Here is a 16597-nt window from a genome sequence, read left to right as displayed (position 1 = left end):
ACCATGTTGCAGCAGCTGTAAAAGGCGTTAAGTGAATGGCGCTGAAATATATTACCCACGAGCGTGGCCATTCGCGTAGATGGTGGTGGAGGTGGGGGAGGCAGTCTAGAAGGCATATCGCGTTCTGATATCCTCTAACCTCTTGGACAGTTCGTTAGGGGTCTTGTCTAAGTCTTCGGATATGCTGCGTTGTTTTGCCTGGTCGACCATATTGAGCTGTTCACATATGTCCCCATCGATGACGTTCTATAATGAGGAGAACAAAAAAACAATGAAATTTAATAGATCGTTAGGATTGTTTATTTGTTTTTATTAGGGTTTGATTTGGTGTGAATTGGTTATTTTTGGTTAGGTTAGGATTGGTTTTATTTGGTTAGGTTAGCTTAGTTTAGGTAAGAAATTAGTCTACAATCTTGAGAACACGTGGCAATGTCCCCGTGACCCAGAATCCCTCAAACATGGAACTCTACGATGGCCGGAACTAAAATTTTCCGGAAAATCCCGAGAAAAATTTCCCGATACCCGGAAAATTCGGGAAAATTCCGGGGATGAGGGAGTTTTTTCTTGGCCTTTGAGAGAGTCGTCTGGTTACCCTGAAAACTCTCATTCCCGTAAGTGCTCTGTGTCTGTTGTTCCGGCTGACGGGATTATCACTGTGTATATAAAGGCGATTTAAAACTTACGGGCAGAGTGTAAGTGATGTTTTAAATACAAGGTTAGGTTAAGTTTGGTTGGGTTAGGTAAGGCTAGGTTAGGATGAGGTCAGGTTAGGTTAGGGACAATAAGAAATACAATCGGAAGGTTAGGTTAGATGAGGTTTGGTTTGGTTAGGTAAGGTTAGGTTAGGTACAATATTTACCTTGACGGGGAAGAAATACGATCGGAAGGACAGGTGATCACGGCCACACAGGGGCGGGTGTTCAGACCTCATATGCATCTCCAGATTCTGGGGAAACAGTTAAGTAGTCTTCGCGACGTAGCGGCACCAACACTTGACACGTCCGCTGAGGTTGTGTACACCAGCGACTCACTGCCTCGAGGAATCGGCGTTGCTTTCTGAGAGAGGGGAGGAGGGAGGGAGGGAGGGAGGGAGGAGGGAGGGAGGGAGGGAGGGAGGAGGGAGGAGGGAGGGAGGGAGGGGGAGGGAGGGAGGGAGGGAGAAGTGGGAGGGAGGGAGGGAGGGAGGGAGGGAGAAGTGGGAGGGAGGGAGGGGGAGGGAGGAGGGAGTAGGAGAGAGAGAGAGAGAGAACGTTTATTATTGTGGTGATGGTTGTCATTGGGAAGGGGTATTTGATGTTTATTTTGAGAAGTTGTTATTATTATTATCGTTTCATCATCATTTTATTATTATTATCATTATTATTATCATCGTTTCATCATCATTATATTATTATTAACGTTTTTTCATCATTTTATTATTATTATTATTATTATTATTAACACACAAGATAAAAGGCTATAAACAATATATTTATTTAATACTGGATATATTATGGAACATGACAGCTTGAGAAATTATATGTATCTGTCTACGTCTGTCTGTCTCTCTCTGTCTGTCTGTCTGTTTGTCTCTGTCTGTCTCTGTCTCTGTCTGTCTGTCTGTCTGTCTGTCTCTCCTGTCTGTCTGTCTTGTCCTGTCTGTCCAGTCTCTCTCTCTCTGTCTGTCTGTCTCTCTCTGTCTGTCTGTCTGTCTGTCTGTCTGTCTGTCTTGTCTGTCTGTCTCTCTCTCTGTCTACTGTCTGTCTGTCTGTCTCTCCCTCTGTCTCTGTCTGTCTGTCTGTCTGTCTGTCTGTCTGTCTCTCTCTGTCTGTCTGTCTGTCTGTCTGTTTGTCTGTCTGTCTATATCAAACATAAATTGAAAATAAGCTGTATTTTTTTACCTTCAATTATATATATCAAAATAAATCGTTTTGTCCCTTCACTAACTAAAATAAACTCAATCTCCATCCATTAAAAAAATAATCTAAATAATAAAATATAAACTAGAAATAAATTACTCTTTTGTTCCTATAATAATATAATAAACTATCAATCACCAAGAATAACCAATAAATTACTTTCTATTCCTGCATTAATAAAACAAACACAAAATCAATCACCAATACATTATGTTTTCTTCCCGCAATAATAATAATAATAATAAAAAAAAATCTACCCCAATAATCGACAAAAACAACAACACAGTCGTCATTCTTACCTCAAGGGTGTTCACCGTCTCGCCCACGTGAAAGTTGGCGATGACCTCGGCCTTCTGCGACGCGCCGTTCAGCAGTCCGCGGTCCCATAATGCCTTGTTGCCTGTAGGATCCTCGTCAACATCGTCGTTTATATCTCCGCCCAGTCTCACCTGTGCAGCGGGACGGGTATAGTAATGGTATGGTTAGGTTGGGGTTACGTTAGGTTAGGTTGGAGTTAGGTTGGGTTTGGTTGGGTGAGGGTTAGATTAGGTTGGATTGAGTTGTATTGCATTGATTAGATTAGGTTAGCTAATCTCACTTAACTTAATCTAACCTAACCTAATCCCTCCAAGCTGTTCAATATCTAAACACAATATTCTGATTATCGCTTAAAATTCATTTCCATCGGTTATACTGTATTGCATATTTATCTACAAGGAAAGGAATTAAAACGTAACGCCGTGTCGTACTGCTTTACCGAACCTGCCGTCATTCACACCAACACGCGTCCGCAACCACCACGGCGATATAGACCAAACTAGCCATCAATCACACCAACACACGTCTATACTCACCACGGCAATATTACCGAACTTGTCGGCGACGGCTGCGGTGTCGAAATCCAGGAGACACGACGTGGTGACCCAGCGCTGGTTGGTGTCGTCCACGAATATGATGAGCTGATTCTCTTGTCTCTTGTAACGCAGCACGAACAGACTCTCCTGGACATCGCTGACAAACACCCGTTGGCCTCGAGCCTTGATGTCCACGATGAGGTTAGGGATGTGCTGTAATGTGACGGGAGAAAATTGTTGTAATCTGGTGGGGAATCGTGAGTTGTGGGGGTTGTGTTTGGTTGGGTTACGTTAGGTTTGGTTAGGTTTGGTTAGCATCAGGAGTGGGTAAAAGCTTCATGTGAAATAAACTAAGGTTAGGTTAGGTTAGGGTAGATTTGGTTAGGTTAGGGTAGATTTGGTTAGATTAGGGTAGATTTGGTTAGGGTAGATTAGATTAAGTTTGGTTAGGTTAGGTATTTAATAGTCAAGTGACCCCTTTACCTTATTCTCACATTTCCGCAACAGCTTTTTCTTGCCCAGGTCGTATATTCTCAGCAGGCGGCCCACACCAATCAGCACGCGGCCATTGTACGAGCAGATGGCAGTGGGAATGTCCTCGACTTCGGTGCGATGGACGAGCTCTAGGCTGGTGCAATCCCCGACGACTCTGACGCAAAACAAAACAAATCGTAAACACACTGAAACCTTGATATAATGACATCTTTCTTTGTATAATTCGTTATATGGGGGTTTAACAGCTATTGAAACCTTGATATAATGACCTCTGGGGGTTCCACATCTACCGAAACCTTGATATAATGACTTCTCTCTCTGTATAATTCATTATAAGGGGGTTTTATAGCTACCAAAACCTTGATATAATGACTTCTTTGTATAATTAGTTATAAGGGGGTTTTACAGCTATTGAAACCTTAATATAATGAATTCTCTATATAGTTCATTATATGGAGGTTTTACATCTAACAGACCCTCGATATAATGGACTTTCATCTCTATATAGTTCGTTAGATGGAGGTTTTATCACTCACCCACCCCATGACCCTACCCGCGACCCACTCACCCACCACAACCCACCACGACCCACCCCACAACCCACCACTCACCTATAGCAGTATATGTAGCCACAGTCGACAATCCTAGGGCTAAGCTGGTAGTCCTTGACCGTACCCACCAGAAGATGTTGTTGATCCATATCCGTCTGATTGGCGAACTTCACCAACGAAATACTGCAAAAAGATTGGTTAGGTTAGCTTTGGTTAGGTTAGGTTTGGTTAGGTTAGGTTTGGGTTGGCTTGGTTAGGTGAATTTTAACCTTAGACTACTGTAATTAACCATAGAGCAGAGACCGAGTTTAATATCTAATTAATCCAATGCCCCAATTAATCATAGTTAGTTTAATACATAAACCAATGATCTGGAAACATGGGGCCGGTTTAATCACTAGCGACGGAACCACAAACGACCCTGATTTAATCACCTGAAAACAGCCTCATTTAGTTAAATATCTAACTAATCCAATGACCCCAATTAATCATAGTTAGTTTAATACATAAACCAATGACCTGGAACCATGGGGCTGGTTTAATCACTAACAACGAAACCACAAACGACCCTGACTTTAATCACCTGAAGGCAGCCTCGTTCTGGTCCAATCGTATCGTGTGAAGCGTGTTGCCTTGTATGGGCTCGATGATACGCACCAGAGACGCCCACATGCCCGGCCCGGCTTTGGGGGCTCCGAACACCGAGTCGGGAAGATCCTCGGACAACAGCGCTTCGGCCATCCTGTCAGCGACCTCTGTCTCTTCCTCTCCTGCGGCTTCTCTTAGTTCCTGTTTGGGGTGGGGGGGGGGGATGTTCTGTTATTGATCCTGTGATTTATTTATCTATCTGTCTGTCTGTCTGTCTATAATTCTCTATCTGTCTGTCGATCTATCTATCTTTCTGGTCAAAATTTAATATATTTATGAAGTTTTCTGATCAATCAAATACAATAATAATAATAAATACTAATACTACTAAATAACAACAATAATAACAATAATAACAATAATAATAACAATAATAATAACAAAAATAACAACAATAATAATCATAATAATAAAAAAAAAAATTGACGACAAACGCGGAGAAATAAACAATCAATCGGAGAGTCGTCGTACCTCGGCCATCTGCATCTTACGCTGCCTCTTGGTGTCGTCTGTGTAAGCGTTGTGGTCTGTCTCTATGACCACCAGGTGTCCGCTCTCTGGGTGGATGACGAACTTGCGTGGCGTGTACTCCAGGGGATGCGACACCTGCGGAAAGATGGTGCGGTTGGATTAAGTTGGGTTAGGTTAGGTTATGTTGGGTTGAATTACCATATCACCCTCACCAACACAAACCAAAAACCAATCAAACGCACCCGATTAAACCAAAAAAACAATCAAACGCACCCGATTAAACCAAAAAAACAATCAAACGCACCCGATTAAACCAAAAAAAATCAAACGCACCCGATTAAACCAAAAAAAAACAATCAAACGCACCTGATTGAACACCGCTCCGAGCTTCTCCAATGCCAAAATTCTGAGGGTGTTCGTGGAGATGGCAACAATACCCTCGGGACACTGCTCAGACGAGAACCCCGCCGCGTACTCCAGACTCTCGTATGATAGGGGAGTCAAGTGGAATCTGTTCTGGTAGTAGTATGAAAGCCAGGAACGGGATGACATGGCCAGCACCTACAATAGAGGGTAGACTGTTTTGATTATGGGTAGAATGATAACCTAACCTAATGCTAATTTAATTTAACCTAACACTAACTTAACCTAACACTAATTTAATCTACTAGAGGGTAAATTATGTGGACTGTTTTGATTATGGGTAGAATGATAACCTAACCTAATGCTAATTTAATTTAACCTAACACTAACTTAACCTAACACTAACTTAACCTAACACTAACTTAACCTAACACTAACTTAACCTAACACTAACTTAACCTAACACTAATTTAATCTACTAGAGGGTAAATTATGTGGACTGTTTTGAGTATGGGTAGAATGATAACCTAACCTAATGCTAATTTAATTTAACCTAACACTAACTTAACCTAACACTAACTTAACCTAACACTAATTTAATCTACTAGAGGGTAAATTATGTGGACTGTTTTGATTATGGGTACAATGATAACCTAACCTAATGCTCATTTAATTTAACCTAACACTAACTTAACCTAACACTAATTTAATCTACTAGAGGGTAAATTATGTGGACTGTTTTGATTATGGGTACAATGATAACCTAACCTAATGCTAACTTAATTTAACCTACGGTAACACTAATCTAACTTAACCTAACACTAATTTAACTTAACCTACCACTAATTTAATCTAACCTAATCTAAAACTAATTTAATCTGACCTAACCTAACTTCACTAATTTCCTTTAACCTAACTTAACACTAATTTAACCTAACCTAACATTAACTTAACCGAATCTAACACAACACTAACGTAATCTAACCTAACACTAACCAAATTTCACCCAACACCGACGACAGGTAATTAGCCCAGATAAGACAACTCACCGACTCGTTCCCCTGCATGATGATCCTAAACAGCTTAACGGGGCGGGAACCCAGATAACGAGTACGGGTGTCAGACATATCCCCTGTCACTGAGTCCAAGACGGTTCGCAAGAGTACGCCATTCTGGAGGAGGAAGTTAAAGTGGGTTAAAATGTTGATTACGTAATTTGTATATTTTTTGACTTTGTTGATATAACGAGCTAACGACCTCAAACAAGACAGAATTACCTGGAGGCCGCGATTTATTGATAATGAACTATCGACCCCAAACAAACACAAGCAAACGTATCTTCAGGCCGACATTTATTGATAACAAACCAACGACCCTAAACAAAGACACAGACATACATTGTACTTGGTAGCCGTGATTTATTGATATTAAACTATCGACCCCAAACAAATACAAACACAGACGTATTTCGAGGCCGCAATTTACTGATAACAAACCAATGACCCCAAACAGACAGACAGATTTACCTGGAGGCCAATGTTGAGGTAGAGAGAGCCCAAAGTACGAGGCTCATTCTCAGAGCCTTCCTGCCCGCCCATCTCGATAACGCTGAGGGACTCTGGCAGGGCGGGAAGGGCCTGCATACCTCGCACCGTCAGGCAGTCCTGGGGTGTGGGAGGAATTAATGTCAGACCTCTTTATAATGACCTTTCTTATAACGGACGACTGTATAATGGAGTATTTGAGGTTAGTACGCTATATCGAGGTTCATTATATATGGAACTTCTCTATAATGAACTATATGAGGGTTAGGTTAGGGTAGGCTCCTTTAAAACACAACATCGATCAATAGTTTTACATTAGGGTCTCACACAACTTTAGACTCTTACAAGACGTCAATCAATATTTGTACTTTAGGGTCTTACACGACGTCGATCAAAATCCTTATATTAGGGTCTCCACAATACATAGATCAAAATCCTCACATTAGGGTCAAGGCTGATGATTCGGACGGTGTTATCAGACAGTCCGACGGCCAAGAAGCGCGATCGCTGCTCCCCTGACGGCACTCGCCCGACCCCCATGCAGATCACGTCACTCTTCATTTCCTTCCTCTCTGTGTACTCGTTCAGCTGTCCTGTCTGTTAAGAAATACAGGTCAGGTCAGGTTAGTTTAGAAAGAAAATTATTCCCACATGAGAAATTTGATGAAGATAATGGTATATTTTTTCAGTAGTTAAGAATCGTCAACCTCAACGACTACCGCAGAGCTTACTGAATGACGCAGTTAACCGCCACGTACGGTAGTCGGATCGTTAACCAATCACGGGAGACTTACGGGATCCATCTCGAAATAGACGATCTCTCCTCCTGTCAGGGCGATAACGACCTGACGTTGATTCAAGGCGCATCTAACGATGGTCTTCTTCCCTGGGGCCTTCCACTCGTTGACTCGGCGATCTGCTCGGATGTGTCGGATACCATCTGGATAAACCTTTGGGGTGGGGGGGGGAATTACCTCGTTAATGATAATAATAAATAGTAATAATAGTAATAATAATAATAAAAATAGTAATAATAGTAATAATAATAGTAATAATAAGAGTAATAATAGTAATAATAAAAATAGTAATAATAATAATAAATACTACTACTAATTATAACAATAACAACAACACCATCAACTCACCTGAACCAAAGCGTCGTCACCGAGCTGAGAACAGGCCAGAGTGGGCGTGGTCCCCAGGAATCCCGAGTCCGTTACTTCCTCGACCGTTTCCCCGATGCTCAAGACCAGCGTGGCGTTGACGAAGGAAACGATGATGTAGGAGTCGTATTGGTCTGTCGGGAGCGGAGAATCGGTAGGCCTTAATGTATGGGGTTATTATCGTATTGGTACATGGGGTGTGAGGGGACTACTTTAAAGCTCGAGGATATTAACTACTACGCTTATCTTATTGTTTATAGGAGTTGATAATTATTTTTCTTTACAATTTATAACAAAACTCAATTGCTTTTTTCTTTACAATTTATAACAAAACTCAATTGCTTTTTTCTTTACAATTTATAACAAAACTCAATTGCTTTTTTCTTTACAATTTATAACAAAACTCAATTGCTTTTTTCTTTACAATTTATAACAAAACTCAATTGCTTTTTTCTTTACAGCTTACAACAAAATTCAATTGCCTTCTTCCAATTTACAACATTCAATAACTATTTTTCTTTACAACTTACAACAAAACTCAATTGCTTTTACTCTTATAACAAAATTCAATAACCTTTTTCCTTACAACTCACAACAAAACTCAATTACATTTTTTAATAGGAATAAATTTCAGTTTTTATTATATACGACTTTTTACCGAACCGGAAACTTTCGTAAATCAAAATACCTCTAAATTTACATATTTTATCAATCATTATTCCTTAACTATTAACTCCACACTACCATTATATCTCTATATCGACCCCTAATTCACCTTCTTGGAACATTTACGACAATAAACGCAATCTTTTACACGGCCGGAATCATTCGTAAATCGAGAAAATACCCGATCGATACCTTTAAAATTTTACATCATTTATCAGATATTATTCTCTTGTCACCCCCATACACACACCTCTCTCTCTCTCTCTCCCTCTCTCTCATTGTTGTTTATGTTACCTTATTTATCGCCCGTCTCCGCTTCGACCTGGAAAAGAGAGAGAGAAAAGGCTGTCGGATAAATACCAAACAACCTTTTTTAGTTATTTATGTTTACAAGAGATTATGACGGGCGTTTGTAATCTAGGGTGGGTAGGTATAGGGTCAATGTGGTGGTGGTGGTGGTGAATGGTGGTGGTAGTGGAGGTTTTTGGTGCTAGTGGTGAAGTGGTGGTTTGTGATAGGGGAAGGTGGTGGTGGTAGTGGTGATAATAGTGGTAGTTGGTAATAGTGGTGATAATAATGTAAAAAAATAAAAAAATAAAAAACACGCAATAAAACACACAAAAACAAACACCACCGCCGGACGCACCTTCACCGCGTTTCCTCACGGTCCAGACGGCAGTGGGGTTACCGGGCAGCTCCGAGACGGCCATTTCGCTGACCTCCAGACCGTGACGTAACACCCTAAGGGACGACCTCGGCCCTCGTCCACAGACCGTATACAACTGGGGTGTGTCTTCATTGGCTGTCAGGAGATAAAATGCTCGTTAGGTTAGGGAGGATGGGTGGGGGGGGGGGGATAGTTTCGAAGCTAATCACCAGTGAATGGGGTTATATTCCACGTTGTAAATTAATTAAGGTGTAATTGGGGTAAAATTAATCGATGGTTGAGTTAAATTTATCAGATATAGTTCATAAGTACAGTAAAAACTATATTTACTATATTAATGGATTATATAGAGATGAAAGTCCATTATATCGAGGGTCTGTTAAATGTAAAACCTCTCTGTAATGAACTATATAGAGATGAAAGTCCATTATATCGAGGGTCCATTAGACGCAACAATCCCCACCTAACGAATTATATATCGAGAAAGAAATCCATTATACCGAGGCCTCACTTATAAACCCCCATTCATCGATGACACAAAGCAAAAACCCTCACCCAAATCGGCAATCTGGCAGGCCATTATGGGAGAGAGGGAATCAAGCTCGTCGACCAACACCAGATTCTGCAGCTGTCTTGGGGCGTAGAAGAACGTGTCGCCTTCCTCTAGGGGCATCGCCGAGCTGAATTCTGGTTCGTCGTCGTCGTCACCGAGATGGGCGATCTGAGGGAAAGAAGGGCGTCGGGTGAGTGTGGATAATGGCGTTTACTTTCAGCTATGGGGTGGGTAGGTTTGGTCTGATTTCAAATTTGATTAGGTTGGATTTGGTCAGGTTAGGTTAGGTCATTTTTAACCCCTTAGCTATGAACCTGGTTGGGTAGGGTAGGTTAGGGTAAGTCACTTTTAACCCCTTAGTTATGAAACTGGTTGGGTAGGGTAGGGTATCCACCTGGTAGAGATAATGATTCCCGAACTCCGATGCCACAAACAGGAACCCGGTCTTGAGGACGCACATGGCGGTCGCTGGTGGGACGGTGTCGAAGTATTTCAGTTTGATCTCCGTCACCACGTCCTCGTCGGTCTCCAAGGTGATCTGGAAAGGGACGTCTCCGCGTTACGAGAAGTTCGAAGCGGTTTGTATACGTCGATGTTTCGAGTCGGTGTTGTCGATAGCGTAAGACTGTGTAGCTAATATTTAAAGACGGTGTAGCTAATATCTCAACGTCAGTATAGCCAAGAAAATCAGAATAACATAGCCAAGAATGTCAATATAGTCACTATGCCAGTACAGTATAGCCAACATCAGTAAAATATAGCCAACAATGTCAATACAGTATAGCCAAAATCAATACAGTATAGCCAACAATGTCAGTATAGGCACGAACGCATCAACAAAGACCCCACCTTGAAGATGTCCCCCTGTTCCGTCTGTGCCAAGAAGAAAAACATGGATCGAGTTTTGTGGGTCGCAGCGCAGATGAAGATCATGCCTCGTTCCGGGTCATCGAGGTCATTCTGGAAAGGTCAGGTCAGGTTAGTTTATGTTAGGTTAGGTTGGGTTGGGTTGGGTTAGGTTAGTTATCAAGGACTAAAATTTAATGGTAAAGTAATATTAATTAAACAACTATGCAAATTACACAACTCTTATCAGATAGTTAAGAAACATTACAAAAAATGATTAACAAATTAGTGTCAAAAGACGAAAAATATGATCCAATAGTTTCTGCTGTAAAGACTAAAGTAAATATTGCTTCAAAATTATAAATAAAACCTAAAAATAAATTATGGTAGGCAACAGATTCTTAAACATGGGGAAAGATTCGTGTGTCTGGGAGGTAACATGAGCTATGAGGGTCGATGTGTGGAGGAATTAATAACAGGAGAAGGTCAAGTAAAAACAACATTTAATAATCTAAAAGACTTGTTATGTGTGTGTGTGTGTGTGTGTGTGCATATGTGTTGTCTGTGCGTGTGTCTATATACATGTATGTTCGAGCATGTGTGAGTGTGTTGTGTGTGTGCGCGTGTGAATATTCCTGCATGAGTGTGTACATGTGTCTGTGTATGTATGTACGTGGATGTGTGTGTACAGCGACCTCACCCTCCTCCTGGGTATCGGACAGCGGATATCTGGCTGATCCCCCAAGTTCTTGTAGGTGATGTAGTTCTCGGAGCAGACCAACACGCCTGATGGCCCGTCGTTCCCGCCTGAAACACAACAATTGGGGTGTTAAGTCGATCGAACGGAGGGTTAAGTCGATCGAACGAAGGGTTAAGTCGATCGAACGAAGGGTTAAGTCGATCGAACACACAACGTTTAGTCGATCGAACACACAACGTTTAGTCGATCAAACACACAATCGCAGAGTTAGATTAAGTTAAGTTAGTTAGATTAGGTAAAACTAAATTAGATTAAAGTAGGTTTAGTTGGAACTAGATTAGGTTAAGCTAGATTAAGATAGATCACCAGGAAACAATATACAAGGAGGCCTAATCATCAGGTGACCCCATAACTAACTCATCACCCCAAGACGACTCACCAGGGACGGACCTAATCATCAGGTGACCCCATAACTAACTCATCATCACCCCAAGACGACTCACCAGGGACGGACCTAATCATCAGGTGACCCCATAACTAACTCATCATTACCCCAAGACGACTCACCAGGGACGGAGATAAGAAAGTTCGCGTGCTCCTCAAGGGGTTCGTGGTACTTCCTAACGACGTGGTTCAGCCCGAGGTCCAACTCGTAGAAGGTTAACGTCTGCTGCGTCCTGTGAACCGCCTCTCCTGTGGGGTCCGTGTCGGCTTCCTGTGGTCATAAATGAATGTTGTTAGTAGGAATGTTATTAATTGTAAATGTTATCGATGCAAATGTTATCATGTTATTATGTTTCAATGTTATTATGTTTGAATGATCTCATATCCAAATGTTATCGGAGGTAAATAAACAAAGGTAATTAACTTAAGATAACTCATATAGGTAGAATCAGGTCGTTTAATTAGGTGAAATAAACTAATCATCGCCTAATCGTCGCCTGACCTAATCATCAGGCGACGCAAAAACAACCATTCTGAACCTGTAATTAATTGTACTGAACCTGTAATTAATCGCACTGACCCTGTAATCAACCGTACTCACCCCATAATCAACCATACCCCATAACCAACCGTACACACCTCGTAATCAATCTCCAAACAGGCGAACAGCGGATTCTCGAAACCCACGTCGACGCCAACTGTGTGGTAGACGAGGGTGTTGCTCTTGTGGGCTTCGAGAGGAGAGGAAATGGTGAGGCGAGCAGCTGCGTCGCGGTTCAGGATGTACACCAACTTCTGCTTCTCTACGGCACCTGCAAAAAAATGCGGGAAATTTAATCGTTTATTGACGTCGTGTGAGAATAAAATTTAGGTTATGTATTTTTTTTACGTGGTTTAGTTCGTCATAAAGAGGTCTAACGGTAACGCGACTGACCAATCATCACGGCACGTCCCTTAGGATCGATGGCTAGGTATTGGCCGGGGACGATTCGCCGGCATCCGCTCTTGCCGAATGTTTCCATGTGGATGCGTTCGAACTGATTTTTTGCCTGGTTGTACTCAAGGATGGTGATCCGTCCGGAGTCCGACCCAACGACGACGTAATCTAGAATAAACAGATGTCGTAAGTATGATAGCACTATGGGGCGGTAAACTAGTAAAAAATTAATGTGTATTTTGATTATAAGCTACAGTTGATTTATATTATGTAAGTTAGTCAGAATCCCTCAAACCCGGAACTCTCTGATGACCGGAACTGAAATTCTCTCGGAAAATCGTCCCCAGAGCCGAAATTCTCGTGAAAATTCCGGCTTTGGGAGCGATTTTCCGAGGGGCACCTTTTCCCGATAATTCCGAGAGAAATTTCCCAACATCCAGAAATTTCCAGGGATGAGGGATTTTTCATTTCCGGCCTCGGGAGAGTCGTCTTGTTACCTGGAAATCTCTCATTCCTGGAAGCGTTCTGCACCAATTTGATCCGGCTGATGGGGATATCACTGTATATATATTCTGCATTGTTTATATACATGCTGAACCAATATTGTAAATTTTAATGATGAGTTTACTGAATAAATATTATTATTAGTAGTAGTAGCAGTAATAGTAGTAGAAATAGCAGTAATAATAGCAATATATTTAGTATAATTAATAGATTCACGTCATTAAAATCCACAAAAATTAAATAAATATTAATAACGCCAATTACTCAAATCTCACCTTTATTTCCGCCCGTTAACCTGAAAGCCATTAGGGACCGGATGACCCCAAAGATGTCTGTCGTCAGTATGGTGTGGACCTGTTGATATAAACGGCAGTAATTACCTCACAAGTGTATGTCGTGTTTATTTTGTCGATCGGATTTATTTTTTATTATTATTGTTTGGGTCGTCCAGCGAATTTTAGGAGTCTCCGTTATTTTTCGCTCGATTTAGTGAACCCGTTCGCTAAATCGAGCAAAAAATAACGGAGATTTGATTTAGCGGAAAAGGATGACTCTAAATAATTCGTTAATTCGAGAAAATACTGTATATTATTTATTGTATCACCTGAAGATTAGACACCCTGGATTATTTCACTTATTAAATACCCAAATGCTAACCTAACCCCAAAGCTAACTCATTGCTAACCTAACCCCAAAGCTAACATATTGCTAACCTAACCTAACCCCAAAGCTAACTTATTGCTAACCTAACCCCAAAGCTAACTTATTGCTAACCTAACCCCAAAGCTAACTTATTGCTAACCTATTGCTAACCTAACCCCAAAGCTAACTTATTGCTAACCTAACCCCAAAAGCTAACTTATTTGCTAACCTAACCCAAAAACCAACTGCTCAAAGCCAACCTAACCTAACCCAACTAAGCTAACTTAACCTAACTAACTAACCCCCAAAGCTAACTTATTGCTAACCTAACCCCAAAGCTAACTTATTGCTAACCTAACCCTCAAACTAACTTATTGCTAACCTAACCTAACCTCAAAGCTAACTTATTGCTAACCTGCTAACTTATTGCTAACCTAACCTAACCTCAAAGCTAACTTATTGCTAACCTAACCCCAAAGCTAACTTATTGCTAACCTAACCCCAAAGCTAACCTAACCTAACCTCAAAGCTAACTTATTGCTAACCTAACCCCAAAGCTAACTTATTGCTAACCTAACCCCAAAGCTAACTTATTGCTAACCTAACCTCAAAGCTAACTTATTGCTAACCTAACCTAACCTCAAAGCTAACTTATTGCTAACCTAACCTCAAAGCTAACCTAACCCCAAAGCTAACCTAACCCCAACCAAAACCCAATCAAACCCTCCCATCATCTCACTTTTCCAGTATTAGGGTCGGGCCTGAGTAGTTCGAGCGACCGGCCCCTCGACACGACCAACTCCTGAGTCCTGGTGCCCGAGAAGTTCCCGTGGACCGCGTGGGTGATCCCGGACGCTCTCTGCAATGTGAGGTTATAGAGGTACATCCCGTCGGTCGATCAGACGTTCCTCCGATGATAGCCACAACTGGGTGTGGTGGTAGTGTCTTTTATACTTGATCTGTGGAGTAAGAATAATGATAAGAATAATGATAATAAAGAATAATGATAATAATAATGATAATAGTACAGAATAATGATAATAATAATAATAGTAAAGAATAATGATAATAATAATGATAATAGTAAAGAATAATGATAATAATAATGATAATAGTAAGAATAATGATAATAATAATGATAATAGTAAAGAATAATGATAATAGTAAAGAATAATGATAATAGTAAAGAATAATGATAATAATAATGATAATAGTAAAGAATAATGATAAGAATAATGATAATAAAGAATAATGATAATAATAATGATAATAGTAAAGAATAATGATAATAATAATGATAATAGAAAAGAATAATGATAATAATAATGATAATAGTAAAGAATAATGATAATAATAATAATAATAATGATAATAATGGAATTTAATTAGAATATAGACATACATACATACATACACAGGCAATATACATACATACATACGTACATACATAGACAATATACATACATACATACGTACATACATACATACATACATACGTACATACATACATACAGACAACATACATACATACAGACAATATACATACATACATACATACATACAGACAATATACATACATACAGACAACATACATACATACACAGACAATATACATACACACAATATACATACATATATACATAGACAAACCCAACGTCTCTATAATCAATTCCTAACTCACACTAATCACTAAAACCGACCCTAATTAACACCTAACGACCATATAGCCTAATTAAACTTACCTTAGAGATTAATTAAAGGTCAAAATTAAATAGAAAATATAAACAAATAATCTAGGTAACTCGTTTATTTCCCTCAATACCTCGCTTAATTAATCTCTATTTAACATCATTAACACCTCAAAATAAAGGTAATTAATCACTTAACTCTATTTAATTAATGATACTTACCTCAGGGTACAAAATTCGGCGAAAAAAACAAAAAATAATTGGTAATATTTCACGACGCTCTGGACGCCATTGAGAGAGAAAAACATTAACTGGCAACTCTTAAAGCATCTGCCGGTTTATATTAATTTACCTATATAAACATCTATATAAATCATCTATATATATCTATAAATATTTTTAAATGTTTATTGTATTTTTATATGAAGGAATATATCATTAATGTCTATAAATAAGGTGGATGTTTCGAGATTAAAAAAATTTGTTCACGGAAGCGTTTGGGTAGAGACGCCATGATGGACAAGTGAGGAACGACTTGCGTATCTATCTATCTTTTCTATCTATCTATCTATTTATCTATCTATCTATCTATCTAATTATCTACATATATGTCTATTTATCTCTATCTATCTATATATGTATATATTTATCTATCTATGTATCTTTATTCCTCCATACATCTATATAAATCAAAACAAGTCTTAAATAATAATAAATAAATCACTAAAAAATAAAATAAACGTAAAAATATATAAAATAAAATTATATAATTATATAAAATAAATAAAATTAATCATAAGTTTGAATAAAAATAAAAATAAAAGAATAAATATTTACCGTAACTTAGTTCCTCATGTTATTTCTCGTCAGCTGAAAGGGCGAGAAAATGGCGGGAAGGTCAATTTTGCTCGATCTTTTCAGTAGTTTTTGTGTTTTTTCGGTGTTTTAAGGATAGAAAAACAT

General features: G+C 39.6%; 1 protein-coding gene across 1 annotated transcript; it reads right to left on the bottom strand.

Moving 5' to 3' along the window:
• Positions 1-86: 86 nt before the first annotated feature.
• Positions 87-14896, bottom strand: LOC121857499 (splicing factor 3B subunit 3-like). Its single transcript, XM_042353585.1, is given in 25 exon segments — positions 87-246; positions 860-949; positions 952-1056; positions 2198-2347; positions 2753-2965; positions 3236-3401; positions 3859-3981; positions 4382-4587; positions 4918-5052; positions 5284-5478; positions 6330-6452; positions 6807-6944; positions 7266-7421; positions 7619-7774; positions 7970-8121; positions 9300-9455; positions 9876-10041; positions 10268-10411; positions 10723-10833; positions 11420-11526; positions 11987-12134; positions 12503-12675; positions 12798-12968; positions 13580-13658; positions 14686-14896. Coding segments are annotated over 25 exon segments (3651 nt in total). The 5' UTR covers positions 14833-14896; the 3' UTR covers positions 87-105.
• Positions 14897-16597: the final 1701 nt, after the last annotated feature.

Source organism: Homarus americanus, unplaced genomic scaffold, assembly GCF_018991925.1.
Source record: "Homarus americanus isolate GMGI-L3 unplaced genomic scaffold, GMGI_Hamer_2.0 scaffold19065, whole genome shotgun sequence".
Taxonomy (NCBI): Eukaryota; Metazoa; Arthropoda; class Malacostraca; order Decapoda; family Nephropidae; genus Homarus; species Homarus americanus.
This window is presented reverse-complemented; position numbering and strand designations above follow the sequence as displayed.